Source organism: Diuraphis noxia, unplaced genomic scaffold (assembly GCF_037042655.1).
Source record: "Diuraphis noxia isolate RWA-SAM2 unplaced genomic scaffold, SU_Dnox_SAM2 contig0005, whole genome shotgun sequence".
Lineage (NCBI taxonomy): Eukaryota > Metazoa > Arthropoda > Insecta > Hemiptera > Aphididae > Diuraphis > Diuraphis noxia.
The window spans coordinates 8,313,727-8,339,640 of NW_028301715.1; the positions used below are offsets into that span (position 1 = coordinate 8,313,727).

The following is a 25,914-nucleotide window of genomic DNA, read 5'->3' on the forward strand; positions in this document are numbered from 1 at the left end:
TAATTAAATTACATCATTTCAAGGACCAATAATATCGCTACAATCATAATTTCATCATACAATTTTCTCCAAGGGCTTTAGAATTAAGGTCCCCCGTCTAGACAGTACACCAAAACAAAAACCACCAACCTATTTCAAGGGATTTCAGTGAAATTAATGATCTAATAGTATTATTTTTTTACTTTGTCAGTTTAATTATCTACATAACTTTATAAATTTATCGTTGTGGTTTTAAAAATTATAAATTTTTTAAGTGATACAAAATGATTTGTTTTTAAATTCACCTAATTTATTTTATATTGTTCATAGGTACTTTTCTTACCAATGAATGCAAATGTATATTCTTATTAGAAAATTAAAATATCTACTTATATTTTTTTAGCATAGCATTTATGAGTTTGTTGTTATCTAATATTTCAACATCTCAATCAAATTTATACACCTTCTAATATCGAGTGATTTCCATTAAAAGTTTGAAAGTTGTTTGACGAATTGCTCATGAATGGCTTAACAGAAGTTCAATTTTCAAACGCCACAATATTAAAAGTAATTTACTTTACTTGTTTCTATAATCTGGATTTATGCCTCCTTGTGACTTAAACTGTATAGGTACTGTTTCATTTATTCATATAAATGTAGATTATCATAAAATAAATTAAATATCGTTAACTTTAAATGATGCCGTATTTTATTTTGATTTTTCAACAACTAAGTTTTTATTTTATAAAATTGTATTTAAGCAAAAGAAGTGTCATCTCTAGATGGTTTCCTCTCACCCTATTCATGTTTTTCTAAATTATACTGTACTTAGTACATATTATATGCTTTTGTGTATAAATTATATATTCTCTAATAAAAATTTTAAAAAAATTATAAAATATAAAATACAATAAACCATTTTATTCAGTAAACACTGTAAACAGAATTAATTATTTGATGTCTTTAGAATAAAAACACATACATTCATACTACAACTGTGGGGTGATTTAGTGTAAAATATCGTAAATATATTTTAACTTAATAAAAAAGCGTTATACATATTCGTTGGTACGTAGTTTTATGCCCATAACTTATAACTAAATGATGTAATTTATCTAATATTTTTGACAATTTATCGAACTTATAAAATAAACGTTTACTTCGATTACAATAAACACTAAACTCAATCGTATATAGTTATTTAAGAATATAGTAAAGCAATCTCAAATCCAATATTATTAATTAAAATAATTTTATTGTTGTGGTTTTTATCGATTTTCAGGTTTATTATCTATAATAACTTCAGAGTTCAGATACATTGAAGTAATATACCTGAAATGTAATTTCATTATTAATTGATATGTCTTTACAAAAAAAATGTGTGAAAGTGCTAATAAAATATTTAATAACATTTGTCTAATAATAAATTACTAATTAGGAATTTAAAATGATTACTCTAGTGGACAGTGGTAAAACAATTAAAAAACATAGGTATCGATCAATATTATTTAGTTTATTGGTTGTTATTTGTTAACTAAATAGCATGGGGTGAATTCATTCGAAAAAACGTTTCAGATAATGTCATAACAATAAGGCATACAACCTATACGTGGGTGACCTGAGTACCTTGAAACTTTGATGACCCCGTGTTTCCATCGCACAATCACTTTCGTTCACTAACTCACGATCTCTCCATAGGGATTTTATACACACATGGATACAGTTTAATTTCCCCAGAAATATCTATACTTCTGGCGGGTGTGGGGGCGGCAACGGTATACCTCAATAAAAACATATCAAAATAAACCAGTTAAAATGTAGGTGTGGTGAACGGTTGATGGGTCAAAGGCTAGTCCTACGGTATGGTTTTATAGTCTCATTCGGTCGAGGATCTTTTCGACCCTTTCTATCTTTACCCAATCGTGTAATGTTGTACTCCTCATACTTCAAGCCTACTCCCGCCCGTGTAAGTGTTTGTGTGTGTTACTGTGTTCAAGTTGTAACGTGTGTATAAATGTATAAATACAGCGATTAGTAGTCTACACGCGCATAATCTATAATATGTATATTGTATAATGTATATGTATATCTAAGGGCTGAAAGTGGCCCGCGTACACTTCGTATTTACCCCGTGCTCGGCGGGCTTAGTGGGAAACTTGTCCCTTTTCACGCCAGCTTCGTCGAACAGCAACACCACCCTGTCGTTGTTGCATACCGCCAGTTTTTGGTTGTTGGGTGACCACGTGGCTGCCAACACTTGGAACGGACCATCCTGTCGAAAACACAGAAAATAAACATAATTCCTTCACCACCACTTCTGCAGACTGCCCTTCTGCTGTTGTATGATAATTATTATTATTATGATAACGGCAAAGGCGACAACGCGCGGCTTCAACGCCGACGCTTACCGTATTTAATCACATTAATAGTAATATTATTTAGATATTATTGTGAAAGCTGTCGATGACCCGTGTCCCACAGTAGTTCTGTTAGTGAAGTGGTCGAAAACCCATTAGCATCGAAGCGCTTTAAAAAAACTACATTGTTATTATTATCGTATTATGTACAGACGTACTATCGACTCCATCACAACCACTGCTCAATATCGAACACCGAATCGTCGATGTCACCATTATCATTATTGATGCAGTTTCTGAAACTTACCCGTCTGAAGGACATAAATACCAAAGGAAGAGGAATAATAATATATCGTGTGTATATTATTCAAACGTAACTTGGTCTAAAACTACCATATTATATCATGACAATATGGTTACGATTGATTTTTTTTTTTCATCAATTATTTCATCTGAATATATAATGTCACATAACTTTATGTAATAATTCAATTAAAAATATTTATTTCAAACTATTTTGATTCTGAGCGGAGCGATGAATGTATTGATTTTACAATAATAAGTGTCAGAGTGTCTGTGTACACGATAAGTTGTCGAAATAAGACTTCGATTTTAAACTTCAGAAGCTTTTCCGTCGGGGAATTGAATTTAGTTGGCCAAAATTTGAAATTCAAAATAGTTTTCAAAAGTGCACTTTTGCATGCTGGGGAAAATAAAAAAAAAAATTATGGAAAAACGGGAATTTTACGCAAAATTTGTTTTTGGTAAAATCAATTTTGAATATTGGCGTAGCTCTAAAACAAATTACAGTAGATACATGAAATTTTCACTGAGTGTTTATATTGATATTTTTTATCCTTGATGAAATTTTCAACATTTTAGATTCTGAGCGGAACGATGAATGTATTGATTTTACCATGATGTGTGTTTTTTATTTTATTTATTTTTTTTTTTTTGTGTCTGTCATCACGTTTTGGGGCAGTAAAAAGTGCTTCGATTTTTGACTTCATGCAGTACCTCGTTCGATCAGAAAGTGAATCTAGTTGGTACTTTGGGGGGGTCAAAAGTAAAAAATTCTTAATACTTTTCTGAATAATCGAGAAAAACAAACTAAAAATTAAGGGAAAAATGGAAAATTTTACGCATAATCAGTTTTCAACAAAATCGATTTTGGTTTTTGATGTAACATTAAACAAATGACCATAGATGCATGCAATTTTCAAAAAATTTTGATTTAAGTTGAACTATTCATAGGTATTTGCAATTTTCAATTATTATTAGTTTTTTTAAAATTAATATAGATAAAAATTTATTTGTTAGGCAGAAAAGCTTGAAAATGTAATACAAGTCTCTTAACTTATTGTTACAATAGCAGTTGAAAAATCAAAGAAATTCATAGTCACAATTTTTTTTATAAGCATTCAAAGTTTGAATTTTGACAAAATACGTAAAAATCACGAAAATTCACAAATTATTTTAAGCTAGAAATTCATAAAAAGTTTTCTTTTTAAATCTAAGTTTTGACACTCGGCGGCTAGCTTATCGAACACCATAAGTAACTCAAAGTCCTATTCTCACAATTACCCATTTCTCTCTGAACAAGTCCGTTCACTAATTGTAGAAAAGCGAAGGGCGAGAGCACTCTATCAATCTACTCGGCTTCCTTCTCATAAAAGTTTATATAATAGGCTAGCTAACTATTTAAAAAAGACTCTAGCTAAGCTAAAAGGTAATATATTCGAACAAAAACTAACAAGTCTCTCTTCTTTAGATGGTAGCTTATGGAAAGAAACAAAAAAAATACTTCAATATAAAACTCCCTCAATCCCATTAATTAAACCTGATAATTCATATGCCTTTTCAGACTTAGATAAAGCTGAACTATTTAAAACACATCTACATGAAACGTTTCAACCACACCATGATATATTCTTATCCCAACAGATTAATGAGGTTACTAATTTTTTAAACATTCCTCCTCCTATTAGTCCTCCAGAAAAATTCTTTATCCCTAATGAAATTAAACAAACAATACAAAAATATTCACTAAGAAAATCTCCTGGGTTTGATCTCGTTACAGCCGAAGTGGCGAGATGCCTTCCCAAAAAAGCTATAGTTCTATTAACTTATATATTTAATGCTATTCTTAGATTATCTTATTTTCCAATCTTATGGAAATTCTCCAAAATAATTCTTTTTCCTAAGCCTGACAAACCTCTCGACACTCCTACTTCATTCAGACCTATTAGCCTCTTGCCCTTCTTCTCAAAAATTCTGGAAAGACTTATCTTAAAACGTTTATTACCGCATATTACCTCCAACAACATACTCCCAAATTCTCAATTTGGGTTCCGCAACTCTCACAGCACGATACATCAAGCTCACCGAGTTGTTGATGCTATTTCTACAACTCTGGAAAAAAAACTTTATTGCTCTTGCGTTTTCTTAGACGTATAACAAGCCTTCGATCGTGTCTGGCACGAAGGCTTACAATTTAAACTAAAAAAATTTCTCCCCTCTGCCTTATTCCTATTGATTAAATCATACTTAACTGATAGACACTTTCAAGTTCAATTTAATTCTTCAACATCAGGCATTGCACCAATTAAAGCCGGTGTACCACAAGGCGGCATACTCTCCCCCTTCCTATTTAACATTTATGTAGCTGATCAACCTTCCATGCAACAAACCATCATGGCCGATTACGCCGACGACAAAGTTATTTTATCCATAAACAAAGATCCCTTAGCTGCCTCATTAAATTTGCAATTGCATCTTAATCTCTTGTCTGAGTGGTATGCCAAATGGCGAGTTAAAATTAACCAAAATAAATCTCAGCACACAACATTCACACTCAAACAAGGAACGTGCCCAAACATTACCCTTAACAACGTACCAATTCCCACTTCTGACACAGCCAAATACTTAGGATTAATCCTTGATAAAAGATTGACATGGAAGAAACACCTTCAAACCAAAAGAATAACCTTAAATAATCGTTTACGTATGCTTAGACCTCTTTTAACTAAAAATAAGTACTCCACTCTAAATACCAAACTTACAATCTACAAAGCGCTTCTTAAACCAATCTGGACGTATGGACTACAACTATGGGGTTCAGCAAAAATATCTAACACTAATAGAATTCAAACGTTCCAAAATATATCACTTCGACGATTATCCAATGCTCCACCCTATATTTCTAACTATACTCTGTATAACGATCTCCATGTAAGAACAATAGTTGAGGAAGCACGCATTTTTTACACTCGTTTCCACAAACGACTCCATTCACACCCCAACCCTCTCATAAACGATCTTTCTATCCTTACATTACCTGGAAATCCAAACCGCAGACTAAAAAGAAAGTGGTGCCGCGACCTATTACAAAACTTTAATGTCTAACGTCTGTCAAAAAACAAAAAAAATAAAAATAAAAATATATATATAAATTATGTAATTATAGTAAAAATTAATTAAAATAATTAATCAATTAGTCAAGAGTCACTAATGGGTGGCTGCTTAAATCACGCCTGTCACGTATCATGTACTATTATCATATAAGCTTATTGTGCAAACTGTACAGATTGTTTATTTCAAATAAAAAAAAAAAAAAAAAAAATCTAAGTTTTGAAAATTTAATACAAGATTCCTTACAAGTTTTTCAATCTTTATCACAAATAAAAATTCCACCGGAAATTCAAATTAAATTTTTATGAGCATTTGAAATTTAAATTTTTACAACATTGGATTTTCACTTTTAGCGATTTCCTTATTTTGGTGTAACTCTAAAACAAATTACCGCAGATACTTGAAATTTTCACTGAATGTTTATATAGGCGTTTTATATATTTGATAAAATTTTCAAAATATTTAGATTTGTTTTGAGCTGTTTACTGACATTTTAATTTTTCAACTTTTTTAGTTTTTTTTTTCTATAAATATCGATCAAAATTTATTTATTCGGTAGAAAAGCTTGAAAATTTAATACAAGGCTTCTAACACATTTGTAACAATAGCAGTTTAAAAATATTAAAAATACATAGGCACGATTTTTTTTATAAGCATTTAAATTTTGACTGAATGCATACAAATTATGGCAATGTTCAAATTATCTTAGATAGAAATTCATAAAAGTTTTTCTTTTTAGATCTAAGATTTGAAAATTAAATACAAGGCTCCTAACATATTTTTACAATAGCAGGTGAAAAATAAAATATATATTTAGTCACAATTTTTTTTACAATCATTAAAATTTTAATTTTGACAACCTACGGAAAAATCACGAAGTTCACAAATTATTTTAAGCTAGAAATTCCTAAAAAATGTTATTTTAAATCTAAGATTTGAAAATTTTTAATAATCTATAATATATCCTAGACAGATAAACCGTCTTCGCTCAGAATTGTTTTTCGTATTCAATGATATAATATCATTGCAAGGATTCAAATTTAATTCCATCCATTACAGAACCCACTTGTAACCTAATGTACAGCAGAGCGACATCCACTTTCCCGCTTTTTTAAAGTTATTTATAGACATTTGACATTTCCAATATTTTTCTATATAATATGTCAATAAAATATTTTCGTTAAATTCCCCTTAAAAATTATGGGGAATAAGTTAATAAAATAGCAGATAGAAAACATTAAAAATATTTAGGCACGTTTTTTTTATTATAACAGTTTAAAGTTCAAATGTTGACAATATTTATTAAATAGAAAATTTAAAAATTATTTAGTTGTTAAAAAATTATAAAAGTTTGATTTATAGCTAAAGATTGGGAATTTAAAACAAGATTTGACGTAAAGTGTTAATTCTGCAGCAAAAAAAAAATCTAAAATCTATACAAATATAGTTATAGTTATTGTTATTTAAAAATATTATTCGTAGGTACCTACCTACTTGAAATTTCTAGAGTATACGTTATATTCTAATTATTGTAATATTTGATGACGTTAATGAGTAATGACTTATCTTAATACTTTATGGTATATTGTATATATATTATGTATGACCGAGTGAGTCGGGTATATTGTATATAACGAATCTGATTTAATTAATTTGGAATTTATTTTATGGGTATCTATATTTTTTATTTTTTTTTTTTTTTGAAATAATAGGAATATAATTAATATAGTATACAAATATTCTAAACTGACAATCCGTCTCCGCTCAGAATTGTTTTTCGTACACAATGATATTATATCATTGAATTCAAATGTATTACCATCCATTACAGTAACCTATTGTACATCAGAGTAACATTCACTTACTGACTTACGTGCTTTATTTGTGTGTGTAATTTTTTGTCATAAAAGTAAACTACTATCGTCTTAATCAAATAAAAGAAATAGCATCACCACAACAGTGTTATTGGAAAATTAACTAATGTTCATATGACTAGACAACAATATAATTACATTATAATGTGTATTATATTTTTATAATGAAAAACTAAGAGTACGCCAGATATGAAGTACCACTACATACAAGTATGAAATATCGTGAAATATTGTTGGGATCAAAGAGGACAAATTTTATTTATTTAAAAATCCATACATCGGTATTAATTGCATAAACTGTATTTAATGTTTAACAAAAGTTACATGGAAAAATTTATAGTGGTAACATTAATAGCAATAATGTAATGCGCCTGTCCGTTAGCTATGACGCTATATATGAGACAAGAGTAGTGCGATGATGTTGCCGAGCCAATGTCTTTTTATATTTTTACCGGTCTACCTGTAGTGAAATATAATATTAATTCTACGAAAGTGTGGATTTTAAAATAAACAAAATATCCTCTTTGATCCCAGAAGTCCATATAATTCGTTTTTATGAGTATTATTATTTGATATTTTGATATACTGACAAAATCATCCAATTATTTGAAAACAATTGAAATCGCTTGTCTTAAAAGTGAAATGGTTTACTTATAAGTTATTATTATTTTAAAATTTAAAAAGTAACTAGGCAAGGCGATAAAACCTTTGAGCTCAAAATAGTTTTAGATTATTTGTTTTAAAAACAGTTAAAATTCTAAATATACTACACATACATACGTGATCAAAAACCAACCGTAATCTCTCCCACGGTGACATAGATACCCACTAAAAACCTTTAAAAAAAATCTAATGGTCAAAGTTGCACGACTCCCAATAAAAAAGAATATTAAACAAAACTAATACTAATTACAATAGTAATAATAGACGTCTGTATCTAAGTACATTATTGCTATATTATAATAACTTAATAAGAATAATATATTATATTATAGTTACTTATATAAATTGAGTTCTTACAGAATATTGTAATAAACGACGCTCCATTTCACTGTTCCACACAAATGATTAAATATTTAAATGGATAATAATATAAATATTCCTGTATTATATTTTGTCTTAATAATAACGTTTTATAAATAGACGAAAACATGTAATCGCATAGGCCTTGTACGGTACAAGGTACCTAAAACTCGCTACAAGTATATTTTACTCCGACCAGTGTGGCAGTGTCCAACGAGCCAGAACAAGAAAGCACAGTTTTGGCGCATCCAAAAGAAGCGCGAAACGACGTCCGGACCCTCTTACCGAGTATAATCGCTCTGTGATTGGTCGCCATTCGTCGGCTATGGACGACGGTACACATTCGCCGCCACGGCCACCGAGCACACAGGGCCTGTGGTGGGGATGCGTGCGCGAGTTGCGACCGGTTTTCGCCGGCCGCCCGGGTGCGTTCTTATTCTGGAATGGGCATGGAAAAAACTAAAAAGTATAGGTACAACCACGGTTAAAGGTATATCTTAAACCGTGGGTACAACATTAAAGCATTACAAAATACAATAATTACGATCGGCGTAAAAACATCTCACATTGATTTTGAATTTCTTGACAGAACATACAGTGGTGCAGTTTTGACAACAAAATAGAATAATCGACGTACATTAATGTATCTGTGTGTACCGCGAATAGTCGAATTGCCGCTCTGTGAAATAACGTGTATGTGTGATATTGTCTCATTTATTTACTTTAACACACAATTATTTACGTTGTTGGACCATTTACGAGAAAAAAAAATTTTTTATAAAATTTGGTTGGTGCCACTTTAAATTTCGATTTGTGAGTATGAGATCGGTAATAATAAATAAACTCGAACACAACAATAATATTGGATAATCATTCTCCGTAAACCAGTTTCACTTCAAAACGTTATTTTTTCCATGAACTGGTACCTATAGTAGGTCCTACTAACACTAAATAATTCTAATAAGTAATAAGCTACAATTATATTAGAATATCAATATTATATTATTATACAATCAATATATTTTCGACGAAATTATTTTTCGTGTATGTGTATAATAATTTGTGTGCAATAAGTGTTCGTACTTTTAAAACCTTTTAATCTATTTTTATTGTTCTCATTCCCTCAATGCACATCCAGACGGGGAAAAAATGCTCTTACGTTTTGACAAAAGTGGAAAATACAATACAATATAGAAAAGTCAACACTTCCGAAAAAATCACACCAGTATTCTCATTACCACTGTGAGCGCTTTTTTCCCGATGATTACCCAACATAATAAAATGGTTCTTACTGTGTATTATACGTTTATGCATTTATAATTTTAAATTTTGTTTAACTTAAAAATAATAGGCGCCCTTTTAATTTATATATTACATTATAAAAATTTTTTTTTATTGATGTAAATTTTACTTGTCATGGTCATCTAAACTTAATGTTATTACTTTTACTTAAGAGGACGCTACACCCGCATACGTTGTCTCCGTCTTACAAGTGCGTAACATAGCAAATTTAATTTTATGCTCAGCAGACCACCTTTAGCTCCGTCAGTTTAAAATTTAGAGTAAATTGACCTCTTACAAAAATTAAAGGTAATATTATTACCGAGTTATGTGTATTTTAAGATATACAAACAATTTCCAATTTTAAAATACACATAACTCACTTTAAAATTTATTAAAATATAATAAAAAGCCTACGCCATGCCCTCGATAATAATGTTACCTTTAGTTTTTGTAAGAGGTCAATTTACTCTAAATTTTAAACTAACGGAGCTAAACGTGATCTGCTGAGCATAAAATTTGCTATGTTACGCACTTGTAAGACGGAGACAACATATGCGGGTGTAGCGTCCTCTTAAGGGGACAATCTTTTTGATTTTATATAACAATATTTTTTACCCAAGACTAGTTCATGTTTGGAAAAATAGTAAAATTATTCGACTGAATTAAATATAATATGCATGTACCTATTGTATCTATTGTACCTATACAAAAAAATATTGTTTATTATTAATTTTTGGAGATGATGATAAGACCCGCAATTCTATAAACATTTTAACCAAATTTCTAATCAAATTAAAGGATATAGTTAGTAGAGAATGTTGTAAATTAATTTTTATGCTGGTTTTCTACATTCAAGGAGCTTGTAGTCCTAACAAAAAATATAAATAAATTAAAATAATATAAGAAAATTTGTAAATTTGTGGTTTCTATACGAGCTTCTCGTCCCCATAAAAATAAATCTACACATAATGCATAATGATATTACTCATTTTTATATGAAATACTTGCTTTTTTTTGTGAGGAAAATATAAGCTCCTAGTCCTCAGGACCCATAATTTTACATATTCATTCATATTTTAATCGGTCGTTTTCTTGTGAGGGCTATAAGTAAATTATAAAACTGCAAATCTATTAAAAAAAAAAAAAAATGATTTCAAATAGCATACATTTGGTAAAATGTATGCACATAAGTATCAATACATTATATTGGAAAAATTCAAAAATACCATAATGTGAACGATTAAATTAAGAAGTAAAATTATTATGAACACGGTTTATAAATTTACTATGGTATATTATAAAAGAGTATTGTACCATTAAAATATTATGTTATTTCTATTGACATTTGTACATTTCCTATAGTAAAAAAAATAAAATTAAAAATAAAGAAATAGATTTTCTAAAAGAAAAAATGTTTCTCCTTATGAAAAATAATATTATGCTGATGTCACAAAAAATAATAACATCTTAAGTCATAAATATTATATTATTTCATTTTTTTTTTTTAATTATTTACGAACGAGTTGACTTCATTTCACAGTGAATAAAAAAATAGAAACATTATTGATTTCGATCTATCTACGTAAAATATTTTAATATATTACGATTTCTAGAAAAATTAAACTTAATTATAATTATATAATTTTTAACACAAAATTAGTATGACAATTCATAAGTTATCATTATTGCTCAAATTATAATTTTAAATTGTCGTATATTGAATACACAATGTATTGATGAACAATACATGACCGATGTATCACAATACATTTCAATTTAATGAAAAAATATGCAATAGAAGATTGTGCTTATTGTTTTTACATATATACAGAAATTAAATGAACTCATAATAAAATCTATTTTAAAGATCTATATAAATTTAAGTTTGACGCATAAACCATATTATTTCATTAAATATAGGTATAGGTATTGGATAAGAAATATACGCGTTTTACAAAAACTTGCAAAATGTGTTTAACGAACTTCAAACTCATTTTATAATATAACCGCCGTAGAAAAGTTTTAGAATGATTTGACTTTGGTCTTTATTATTAAAATTATCACACTGTTCAAAGAAATATGTATAACTCTTTAATATGCGAAATAAAAAGAAATGCTCTCCGTTTTGCATAATCAAATATTCTCTTAAAAACATTTTATTCGTCAAGAGAAATTATTTGCAGCCGGCATTACTAACCTTCAAATTTCTACTTAGACGTGCTCTTTTCTTATGTACCCTTTCCTCATTCCAACACAAAATGTAACAAATACGTCACTTGTGTCTTGAAATAAGTATTCACATTGTGTTGTTGACAGCAATGAAATTTTCAAAAAGTTTCGCTCAGCGTTTGCCCACGTATTATTCTATATTGCCTAGAGACCACTTACCTCCGTCTGTTGTGTCAACGACTGCAAATGTTTCAACTTCATCACACTAATGAAATATTATTATAATCAAATTTTTGTGATATCATTTCCCAACCAAATAAATACAAGCGAAAACTGTAAAACGACACATATCGAAACACATCAAAATACTCTTATATTCCACATAACACAATCACACGCGCCCTCCATTTGTTGTGACATCGAAATTAGTCGCCATGGCTACCACTATAATATTATTATTATGTTTCGCATGGCCGACGGCTGTAGCTGGTGGTGGTAGTATTAATTGTGGACGAACCAAATAAGTATTCTAAAGGAACGGACCAAATAACGAAATGTAAGCAATAATGGTCTTAATGCGCAATTTTTTTTTTCTTAAATAAAATATATCCATTCCCGGCGGTAGTAAATAATATCATGGCGTGGAATGACGTTTTCATTTAAAACCAGCCCTAGACGCATTCCACAGCGTGTCCCTTCCGTTCTTTTAATACCATTAGTTTATATGTATGTCTCTATAAACACAACCCGATGGAGTATACTTAATATAATATATTATTTATAATGCATATTGATATATTCCACTTAAAACTTTATTCGTTTGTACACAAATACATAGGTACATCAAGGGTTTTTGTTCGTCGGGGATAAGCACATTTCGATTAAAAAAAAAACGTAAAAATTATAAAATAAACACAATTTTTTTTTACATTGAAAGCCAGGGTAAGTTTAGTACATATATATATATATGAATATATATGCGGCAATATTATTTTTTAGTCTGTAAGCTTAATACTCAAACGAAATGGAAAACCTATCGCTTAATATTGTATTTGCATGATGGTTTAAAAAGTCAACAATGTTTGGGTAGTATACGAATTTCCAGTATTTGAAAATTTAATAAATGTTTCCAATTTCATAAACTATACCACACTTATACATTCAGACAAATTATAAATAAATCTCTTTCAAAACAAAAATCTATTTCAAGTACCTCCAAGTCATTATTATTTAATATAATTTTTTCTTACATTTAAAAATAAAAAATAAACTTTAATTAAGTCTTTCGATTGTTGTATTAAAAATAGTATTTTTGTTAGGCATGTTATCATATCATTAGATACTATATTTAAAATTTGAAGTACTGAGGTACATATATAAAGTAGCACTAATTATAAGAAAATATTCGTTTTCGGAATACCAGCTTGAACTTGGCTTAGCTTATAACATCATATTAAATCCAAACACTATTAATAAATTACTATAACAATTTGTAATGTTTACTCTATTTTTGAAATTATTTTTTTCTATTTAGTTATGTCCATGGTTTAATCTATAGAGAAAATATGGGTATTGAATTTTAAAACAGATGCAGCAATACTATAAAATATGAATTTTTGGGAGAATCAAATAAATATCAAATATTTTCTTTTTACGAAATATTTAATGTTTTCCCTCATTATTCATGGTTAATAGTCAAAACTTCTTTATTTAAACTAATGATTCTATTAGGACTCTAATACTCTATACTCTATAAAAAATATAATATATGCATAATATATAGGTATCTTTTAATAATAATATAGTCGCACACTTGCGTTACTGTCTTTTATTTTATTTTTAATCTTTTTCCTACAATATTATAATATCTCAATAATTAGTTCAATAAAATTAAATATTTAATTTTCCTTGTCAAATAAAATGGATCGTACATAATAAATGGAGTTATATATAATTATTTTGGGGATTAATTTCTGATCGTATTTTGATAGTTTATATTATATTATGTTGATAATTTCATGACTTATATTATTATGACACATAATGCTATCCAATTTGAAGATTTGCATGTTAATACCTCTGCATCAACGCCAATTCGAAATTAATAGTAATCATTACTCAAATTATATAATATATATGTGTTTTATTATTGTTTGACTTGAATTTTTCTTAGGGGTTTGTCGGGGGTTGCAGAGCGTCTGCAATATATAACTTAAAATAACTTTGGCGCCTCATTTAATAATACTTTATTTACCTCAATACTATAATGATTTTATTTATGTAGGTATTTGTTTAATATAGTGTTTATTCGTTGAGTTTAAAATTTACATTTAATACATTTAGCTTGTCTATAATAGCTTTTTAACAAACTCACATTAAAGATTTTTTCTTGACAGTAAAATTATTATTTAATGTGAAGTTTATGTTAATCGATAGAAAATAAATTGTAATATTTTTTAAGTTAAAATCAATCGAATATAATTTGGAAACTGTATTTAATTACAAATAATATCGTATTTGTTTATCTATAAAAATAATGTATTTCTTGTCTTTAATGCACAACATTACAATTGTACACATAATTTTTATTTACATTTCTGTCGCTTTATATTATTGAACTAACATGCTTATCGATTTTTTTTTTTACTTTTTATCCACTTTAAAGGGTAAACCTAAATTGACAACATATTTACCCTTTAATAAAATGTATATTATCTTTGAAAATGATTCTCGACAAAATGTTCCATGCCTGCACATTTTAATGTCTGAAGTCGTTTCTCGTTCGTGCATTCTAATGTTTGGTCGCAATGTCAAATGTCAATGAATTTGGAATTATTGAAATGTAATAAATAAAGGAAAACATCCGAAATAAAAAAATCTAATGCTTTCACATATTTCATAAGGTTTTTCAGAAGTTTCTAGTATATACATTATACACAACGGTTGTTATTCAAAAGTTTGGAAATGAGCCAATGCATCCAATTTTCGACGACTCCGATCGTATTAAACGGTTTCTATGCATTGATAGGCTTTCCGCGATTCGGCCAATAACGCGCATAACGGACCGAGTCGTGGATTTAAAATAGAATTGGACGACGGTCAATGAAAATCGTTTCCACCGGAACGCGCATAACTCGTTCGTGGCCATTTAAGTTGTCCAAAATCTTGTTTAATATTGTAACCAGCATCCTCCACCCTTCTCCTTCGCTAAAGCCAGCTAGTTTATCTTATTTACTCTTTGTTAGTAAAGTTGGTAATATACCGTCACAGCTAGTGTATCAAGTACGATTTATTTTACATCAATTATTCTGGCCAACGTCCAAACAAGTGTTTTTTAAATACTTATATTACAAACGATCAAAATGATATGATATATAAGCAAAGTCAAAACTCATTAGTCATCTGTGCCATATTATTAGATGTTTGTATTTGCGTTTGTCTTCAAATGAGTAGGTATATGCGTTCATAATATTAATTATGTCCTTGCACAATGATCATAAGACAGCATCATGCTGAAAACACTCGTGATAAAGGTAATATTTAGTTGACAATAAAATTGGTAAATATTATGATTTTGATAATAAAGCTCAGTTCCACCCTTTAAAATAAAGTCACGGTTATTTAACTTATTTAATGGTAAATATCTCATCCCTAGGTTAAACACAAAGTTTTTTTTTTTAATCTCTACGCAGGACATTTTATTGTTTATTTTATTTTTAAATTTGTAATAGGAAGGATTTAGCTACTAAATGACCTGATATTTAAATAGTTTAAACAATGATTAAAACAAAAGCTGAATCTACGTACCTATATCTCTCTCTATGTTAAACCACAGACATTAATTTTAATAATTGTATTGAATAATTTAAAAATAAACCATTATTATTATTTTTGTTTCTAATAAGATAAATTAGTTTCATGATAATAATCTTATGATATAAGATTTTATATTACATGTAGTACCTATCATAAAATTCATCATATCGGTATACATTTCAAACACAATTTATTACTTATGATAATATATTATATATAATAAATTATTGGGTGAAATTAATATGAATTTATTTTATGAATTGTTAAAAATCGTTTAAGGATTAAGATGTTTATATAATAAAACTGTAAATATCTTAAAACTAATGTTAAGAATTAATATAACAACGAAGTGTGAATTGAAATACAAACAATGTTATTTACAGTTAGAAGTGCCCATTTAGATCGTGGTTTCCTTAGAAAATCCATTAACGACCCTATTGGAGGGTTACTATGTACAAATAGTTACATTAGCTACTACATCGATACATTGGTCAAAGAAGCACTTAAGAGACCCATCAAGATTTTGTAGAAAACCAATTGATCCTTGGAACATTTTAAGATTTGCGTCTAATATAGAAAACATCCATGAACTAAAATATCAAACCACAGTTATGAGTCTATTGTACATTGTTAATCAATGTTACTGTAAATAGCTTGATTGTATTTTACTGGAATGTCGAAATTGAATAGTCAATATAACATTATAGATATAGGATTAAAGTGAACACTGAGGTCAGTTCAGAAACTCAATACGCCATCCAGTATTTAATAATTGTTCATAATAATAACTCTTCGTATTCTAACAATTTCAATCAATGTTTCGACTTTTGATAATGTATTTTATTTCATGACACATTACTGTCGTATGCTGGCTGTTACGGCGTGAACACCGCAATACAAACTTATATATAGTATCGCTGTAATATTATATAAAATTATTATCTATAAAATTATCAGTGTATGCTTGTGCCGTAATATGTCCCCACGGATTAGTTAGTTGTCGTCGGACCAGCCAATTGGTACGACACTCAAAAAAATATACAGTCCACTTATTATTTATTGAAAGTTTCTAGTATTTTATTTTATTCAATAAAATTAGTCTATAAAGAAACAAACATTTTGGTCCAATCGAACCGGATTGATTAGCAATACATTTTGCGTTAGTACGTCCCGCGAATTCGTTGTCGTTCAGTGGACATATTGGCTAGTTCAAATTTTAAAGTGTATGTTTTTCTTTAGTTCGTTTTGAATACCTATAAATAAATATAACGTCCCCGCGGACACAGTAGCCGTGCAGTGGCAATATCATAGTCAAATCGAACAATCAAAAAAGGAGGAAAAATTGTCAAAGTGGTGCGGGTTTTCAATGCTGTAGTGTGCAGTGGCGGAACATTCATCAGTCGATATACAACCAGGTGAGTGAGCTAAAAATATTAGAAAATAAGGGCATAAGCTTCCATTCATTTTCCTTTAGGCATATTCTATAAAAATTAAAAACGCATATATACAAATAAAGTTTTCATAAGGTTGGAATTATAAATTAAGGGAAAAACCAAAAACGTAATAATGCAGAGTAGTCAGTCAAATGAATTGGCCGTCTACGTATTGAGGCGAGGTCAATTAAAGGCGCAGCTGACAAAATTCCAAACATATATCCATAATGTGGATGTGGATAACAATACCATGCAGATAAAGATACGTCTAGAGAAAATAAAAGAACTTTGGACTGAGTTTGATGTAGTTCAAAATAATATCGAGGCAATAGATATCAGTAATGAGCAATTGGACTACAGAGATACGTTTGTAAATTTATATTTTGATGTAGTTGCAAAGGCAGAGACTATGGTACAAGGTTCAAATGTAGTTAATGGCATAAACAGGTTGAGTATACCGGGCAATCTTGCGATAGGAGGTGACCCGGTGATAAGAATGAAGCCGTTAGAATTACCGTCGTTTTCGGGAAAATTTGAAGAGTGGTCCACATTTAAAGATTTATTTTTGACCATGGTACATTTAAATCCAACTATAGCAGGTGTACAAAAATTTGTATATTTAAGAATGTATTTGCATGGGGACGCATTGGCTCTGATACAAAATTTAGCAACCACAGGTGACAATTACTCGATTGCATGGAACACTGTCGTAGAACGATACGATAATAAGCGTATTCTCATACAATCTTATACAAGAAATATATATGAATTAGAACCTATGCAAAAGGAGTCAAGTGTTTGTTTAAGAAAGTTTACCGCTGATTTAAATATGAATATGCAAGCTTTAAAGGCGTTAGGTCATGATCCAGATGCCTGGGGTGCGCTATTATTACATGTGATTTTAGTCAAGTTAGATTATAATACAATACGCAATTGGGAATCTGTGGCTACCAAAGATACGTTACCCTCTATAACGGAGTTGACAACATTTTTAAATGAACGGTGTAAAATATTAGAGGCGATTGATACCTCAAAAAATTTATCGAATAAATTAAGTACGTCGCATTATACGCAGTCTAAGCAAAATTATCGTAATCCAACTGATAAAAACGTCCAATTTAAAAATAATAAAAAAGTAAATGCATTTGTTGCTACCAATCGTTTAGCATGTTACTTATGTAAACAATCACATCCTATTTACAAGTGTCAAAAATTTATCGCGCTCAATGCAAATGAAAGATTACTAAAGGTCGATGAACTAAACCTATGTCGCAATTGCCTGGGTACGGGTCACACGGATGTACAGGTGTGCAGATCGAAAAGGGTATGCTCCAAATGTGATAAAGCGCATAATACGTTGCTGCATAGTGATGTACCACAAGTTGTACAAAATCCGTCTACGTCAAACGTGTCTAATGCGGAAGTGGTGGTGAGTCACGCCGCCCGTGGTCAAACGCGCGCACAAGTACTATTAGCGACTGCGGAAGTACATATATTAAATGCATGCGGCGAACTAGTTGTATGCAGGGCATTATTAGATAACGGCTCACAGATAAATATATTGACTGAAGCAATGGTACAGCGATTAGGTCTTGTGAGAACAAAAATAAATAAATCAATAATAGGTATAAATGAGATAGTGAGTCGTGCAGCGTATCAGGTAACCGCGTCTATTAAGTCACGCATAAATAATTATTCTGCCACCTTGGACATGCTGGTATTGCCAAAAATTACCGGAAAACTGCCGACCAACAATATTGATACTAACAAATGGTCTATACCCACGGATATTAAGTTGGCAGATTCTAGATGTTTTAAGCCGGAAAAAATAGATTTATTGATTGGTGCCGACACCTATTGGGAAATAATGTGCTCGGGAAATTTCAAACTGCACACAATGGGTCCGTACTTGCAGCAAACAATGTTCGGCTGGATTATTGTAGGACCAGTGAATGAAATTTCATCAAAAAATAATTCAATGGCTTGCTTTGTAATAAGTGAAGATAATTATTCAAATTTGGAAAAGGATATTGAAGAATTTTGGAAAATCGAGGAATTTTCTAATGCAAATATGCACGAAACGTCGGAAGATGTAATTTGTAGGAAACATTTTGAAGATAATGTATCAGTAGATTCCACGGGAAAATTTGTAGTAAAATTGCCATTCCGAGATAACGTAGACATGTTAGGCGACTCATATAACATCGCATTAAAAAGATTTTTATCGTTAGAGCGACGTCTCAAAAAGAATCCCGAGCGATATAGTCAGTATAAAGGTTTCATGGAAGAATATGAGCATTTGGGACATATGGAGAAAGTTAATGAGGACAATGACCTATCAGTGAAAACGTACTATATGCCACACTCTTACGTTCTTAATGATAGCAGCCGATCAACTAAATTACGAGTTGTATTTGACGGCTCATGCAAATCAGAATCTGGATTGTCGCTAAACGATGTATTGTTAAAAGGTCCTATATTACAGGACGACCTCACAGTAATTGTTACGAGATTTCGTACTTATAAATATGCATTTTCAGCTGATATTAAAAAAATGTATAGGCAGGTATGGGTTGATAATGCAGATAGAGATTATCAGCGCATATTGTGGCGCGGTGATCCTAATGAGCCTATTAAGAAATATAGATTGTGTACGGTAACTTACGGAACGGTACCTGCAAGTTTCTTATCTGTTGCATGTCTTCATAAATCGGCGGATGTAAATAAAATACGTCCGGAGATAGCTCAGATAATAAAGCATGATTTTTGTGTTGACGATTGTTTAACGGGCGCCTCTACATTATCGGAGGCTTTAAATTTACGTAATGAATTAATTAAATGCTTAAGTAACAACGGATTTGAATTAAGCAAGTGGACAGCTAATCATGCCGATTTATTAAAATATATACCAATTCCTAATGAAAACTCACTATACTCATTAAATATGGAAACTGAAGCAATAAAAACATTAGGTTTGTATTGGGATTCAAACTCGGATAGTTTCATTTATAAAGTGTCGTTACCAATTCTTGAACATAAGATAACCAAACGAAGTATTTTATCTAATATTGCACGGCTATTTGACCCGCTCGGATTGCTCGGACCGGTTATCGTGATAGCTAAAATATTAATGCAACAATTATGGAAATTAAAAATAAATTGGGATGATGAATTATCAACAGAAATTCAAATGAAATGGAAAAAATATTTAAAGGATTTAAATCAATGCAATAATCTAAGTGTCCCGCGCTGGTTGCAGTGTGACGACGAAGAGAAAATATATATACACGGATTTGCCGATGCGTCGTGCAAAGCGTACGGGGCTTGTTTATATGTAGTAAGCACGCGCGCGGACGGTAGTCGCCACTCGCAATTAATATGCGCAAAATCAAGAATTGCGCCGATAAGTATAATAACAATACCGCGATTGGAGTTATGCGCTGCCTTACTATTATCAAAATTAATAAAAAAAATAGTTCCAGCGTTACGAATTAATGTTACGAATATTTATTGCTGGAGTGATTCCAAGGTGGTATTAGCGTGGATCGCATCGGATGCAATGCGTTGGAAACCGTTCGTTGCAAATCGTGTGAGTAAGGTTCATAATTTAACATCACAGTATTCGTGGTCGTATATTAATACGAAGGAGAACCCGGCTGACATTTTATCCAGGGGATGTGATGTTCAAGATATACAAAAATGTACATTGTGGTGGAACGGACCCGTATGGTTGACGGACGAGCACGCGAGATGTGAAGAATTCTATCAGGTACACGAAGATGAGGAGACACTATGTGAAGAGCGAAAGCAGTCGAATACTGTGGTAATGGTCACTGAAATAAAAGCAAATTATTTTATACAACTGTGTGAAAAATATTCAAAATTAAATCGGTTTCAGCGTGTGTTCGCATATATATTGAGGTATGTGCATAATATTTCAAGTAAATTAAAGACGAAAGAAAGATACTCGGGTCCACTCAGCAATGACGAGATCCAAAAATCGGTAAAAATATTTATTAGGCTCTTACAAAATCAATTTTTTGGGGAAGCGCTTCAAAATAAAAAATTGCAGTCATTAAATCCTTTCTTCGACAACGATAGTATATTGCGTGTGGGTGGCCGACTTGGAAACGCGACAGAGTTAACTTATGACCAACGGCATCCTATTATCATACCGTATTCGTGTCATTTTGATACACTAATTTTTAGAAATGAGCATGAAATGTCATTGCATGCTGGGCCCCAAGCAATGTTGGCAAATGTACGATTAACTTATTGGCCTATAAACGGTCGTCGAACCGCTCGAAAAGTCGCCCATAAATGTATAGCGTGTTTCAAAAACAAGCCTAGTATTGTAGAGCCAATTATGGGTGTTTTACCAAAACCAAGAGTGAACCGACCAATGAGATGTTTTGAAACTACGGGTGTTGATTATGCTGGACCAATATTAATGAAGTCGCACGCGCGTAGAAACGCGCAGCTACAGAAGGCATATATATGCATTTTTTTATGTTTCGCAAGTAAGGCTGTGCACATAGAGCTAGTATGTGATCTCAGCACAGATGCCTTTATAGCTGCCTTGCACCGGCTTATATCAAGAAGAGAACAGCACAAAGTTCGCGTTCAAGACACTTTAACACTACACAAAATTACGTGGAAGTTCATACCGCCTCGGTCCCCCCATTTTGGTGGTTTATGGGAGGCTGCTGTCAAGGCCGTGAAAAAACACTTAAATCGAACCATTGCGAATTCACGGTTAACTTATGACGAACTATATACTGTATTAACACAAATAGAATGTTGCTTAAACTCCCGTCCTTTAATTCCTTTATCCGAGGATCCTACGGATTTGAATGTCCTTACTCCCGCCCATTTTTTAATAGGTAGCTCACTCCGCGCACTGCCTGAACCTGATGAGAGAGATATGTCTATTAATAGATTGTCTCGGTGGCAAAGAGTGCAGCAACTTGTCCAACACGTTTGGGCACGATGGAGCAAGGAATATTTGGGGCAACTACAAGGACGAAACAAGTGGTCCAAATGCAGAGGACCATCCATTCAACCTGGGACGATGGTGTTAATAAAGGAAAATAACTTACCTCCTTTAAAGTGGTTATTAGGCAGAGTCACAAATGTTCACCCAGGACCTGATGGTGTCGTAAGAGTAGCTACGGTGTATACGAATTTGGGACCCAAAAAGCGCGCTGTTCGGTTATTATGTCCATTACCCATAGACACATGAAGCACACCGGTTACGTGCTAATTAATTTTGTTTATATAATTTTTTTTTTTTTTATACTATACATATTCACCTCATTACACTTGTACAAATGTAGCATACTATTTATAAAAATTATATAGGTCAGTTAATATCAACTATTAAGTATCCATATTGATGCATATACATATTTATTATTATTTAATGACCGACCATTGTTATCTTAATTGTAGCGATAGTCAATAATATTGTGTATTATTTTCGATGTTTGTTCACCTATTTAGTGAAATATTAGTTCTACCACCTAATTAGTTTATTACATTCATTATTATTATTTGTATTAGTTATTGTAAAATCGTATGAAACCTGCTTGTAATAATTTATATTTAATAAGTCATTTATATTGTTTAATTATTTTTATTATATAATATGTGTTATATTTTGAAACCGTGTTTCAAGGTGGGCCCATGTTACGGCGTGAACACCGCAATACAAACTTATATATAGTATCGCTGTAATATTATATAAAATTATTATCTATAAAATTATCAGTGTATGCTTGTGCCGTAATATGTCCCCACGGATTAGTTAGTTGTCGTCGGACCAGCCAATTGGTACGACACTCAAAAAAATATACAGTCCACTTATTATTTATTGAAAGTTTCTAGTATTTTATTTTATTCAATAAAATTAGTCTATAAAGAAACAAACATTTATAAAGAAACAAACACTGGCTGTCATTCATTTTTTTTCTTCTTTAATTTTCATAGCTTTTTTCGGTATCTCGAGCTGTTTTTTTTTAATGCCAGCCAGTTAGACCAGCATGAAAGTACACAAATACACAAATATAATCGAATATATAAACTTTTAAGAACTCTATTAGATGAAAATATGTATACATATATATTATTGTTTCATTATAACTATTTATAGTGCGTCGTCGTGGCCCTCGGTGGGTGCGATAAATCCGCGATCGTCTTCAATATGATCGTAAACCAATCTTGTACTGTGCTTACTATTATACAGCGATACTTGTGTGATGACTTTAGTTGAAATAACGAGACTTACGTTTCCTATGGAATAAACCATAAACCGCAGACATTGATATTTCTGTATTGGTATAAAATAAACATGTATATATATAAACCATACGTTACGCTTTATACATAATGAATTTCACCCTTGAAAAAAAAGATAATAATAATATATACAATACTATACTATATACGTTTATAAAAGTTTAATCTCTTAGCCGGTCATTACTTTATTACTACTATTATTATTATTATTATTATTACTATTATTACTATTATTATTATTATTATTAACAGTGAGATATACAGCGTGCTGAAACTTAATGATCGGCTGGAACGAGCTACCACCACATGACGTGTGTAACGGTCATTTTTTGTCGGTCGTTTATATTCTGCCAATGAGGTCCAGAACGTGTTATAATAATATAACGTATTAACTTTTCTATACTGGGTAAACACAGTAACATGACACGAGAAAGTTTATTAGTGGCAAGACAAATAAAAGTTAACCATTAAGTTCTTGCTACGTGACAGTCGTATCTAACAACTAAAATTAGTGATACATATACAAAGGTGGTGGAAATCTACACAAATCCATCCTAAATCCTATTTTCCATCACTATGACATATTCAAGCGCGTGTTTTCGACTTCTCAAAGTTGGTTTAGTATCACTGTTTCAAAGGTTCACATAATATAGTAGGTACAGTAAAATCAAACCTTATATTTTAGTCTAAAGTTTAACATCAAATATATTTCCCGATTCGTAATTATTATACACTTAATTTTAACGGTTAAAAATAATTGATTCATATGAGATGTACCATGTACGAGATAATTTTATGCATGATCACATGAAAACGTGATCCCATCGTGCGACTTAACACACCAAATTAAATTAGATTTTGTCCTAAAATTAGTTTATCATACATGTTACGGGCGTTACAGTTAAATGTACGTAATAACAAAACTTAGTAACAAAATACCTATAGAAATAGTCATGAAACACTGTAACGTAAATTTATTTTTAAACGTCGAGGTCTGTCACCAATGGCGTAGTGTGATATTATAATGTAGAAAAACTAGTAACCACATATTATTTTTAAAATTACGGCACTTACATACATAGTATAATATTTTCATACATCGATTGGCCACGTAAAATAAAATAACCATTTAGATTTTCAATGTAATATTTTTGAAAAATTTCCTCAAAAATCTTCGAATTAAACAATACTGCACTTATACATACACTATTATTATGACCAGACTTGTAGTAAAGTATTAGAGTATCAGTATTTAAATATGCTCTTGTCGGTAATGAATGTTTTTAAAAATACTCGTAATACTTTTAAATTTTAATTGTTATGTTAAAGTAAAACATAAACTGTTTGTATTAAATACATGAATTATTGAATACTTTATTTTTTATTAAATGATTAAAATTATAAACGACTTTATAAATTATTCGTGTAAATAATAATTATTAAATATCAAAAATTCATCACTTCAACACTGTTTACATTTATACTGCACAAAACCGGTCCAATGCTAGTTATGATATAACATACTTCTACTACAATATAGTGGTTTTTAAAACAAACTAAATTGACCCTAAAAGTTTTACATAAACTATTATCAAATAATTATTCAATTGATTTGTTGGTTATTCAACTCGAACAAATTATGTGGGTACTAATAACGAAACAAAAAATACAAAATTCAAATTCATATTGTGAGCTATTTTAGCATTTTATTTTTAATTTGAAACAAAAGTATAAATACACCCAAAATAAACGAGAGTCTCGTATATTGGACAAAAGATAGATTTATTTTACGAAAAAAATAGACGAGCTTGGCGCCATATTTCTCTGCTTTATTATTGTTTCTATATGAAATTTGACAACTTTCTATTATAGAAGAAAGTCAATTGTATTACATTTTATATACCTAATAAAGTAATAAATATAAATACAAATACTTAGAAATATGATGCACGTTGGTTAAATCATAATATTATAATCGCTTATTATATTCAACACCTACGTTATATTATTTCATGAGAGATTGAAATGCATCTTATTTGAGTTTTTTGTTTTTGTTTTTAATGTTATTATAAGTGTTTTCTAATTGAAATACATAATATATTATTTAGTAAATTATTATTAGAACTCAGGATTTAATTTAAACGTATTAATATATTACATACCTAACGTAATTTAACTCACGCGTTATTTTATCTCAAATTGTTGACATTTAAAATTTAAATAATACATACTTTTTAAGTCATTTATAACTCTATTATAAACATATTATTT

General features: G+C 30.3%; 2 protein-coding genes across 3 annotated transcripts in view; one reads left to right on the top strand and one right to left on the bottom strand.

Moving 5' to 3' along the window:
- Positions 1-12,465, bottom strand: part of Oseg2 (intraflagellar transport protein Oseg2) — a 105,979-nt gene extending 93,514 nt beyond the window's left edge. For both annotated transcript variants that reach the window (XM_089229614.1, XM_089229615.1), the window contains exons 1-2: positions 12,317-12,465; positions 2,108-2,251 (exon numbers count right to left, since the gene is read on the bottom strand). In XM_089229614.1, the coding sequence (XP_089085740.1) occupies positions 2,108-2,251; positions 12,317-12,358 (186 nt within the window). In that variant the 5' untranslated portion in view covers positions 12,359-12,465. The remainder of the gene's footprint in view (positions 1-2,107; positions 2,252-12,316) is intronic.
- Positions 12,466-17,479: 5,014 nt separating this feature from the next.
- LOC149054860 (uncharacterized) lies at positions 17,480-22,588 on the top strand. The gene is made up of 2 exons (XM_089228683.1): positions 17,480-21,169; positions 21,245-22,588. The coding sequence occupies exons 1-2, from the start codon at positions 17,480-17,482 to the stop codon at positions 22,586-22,588; spliced, it is 5,034 nt and encodes a 1,677-aa protein (XP_089084809.1).
- Positions 22,589-25,914: the final 3,326 nt, after the last annotated feature.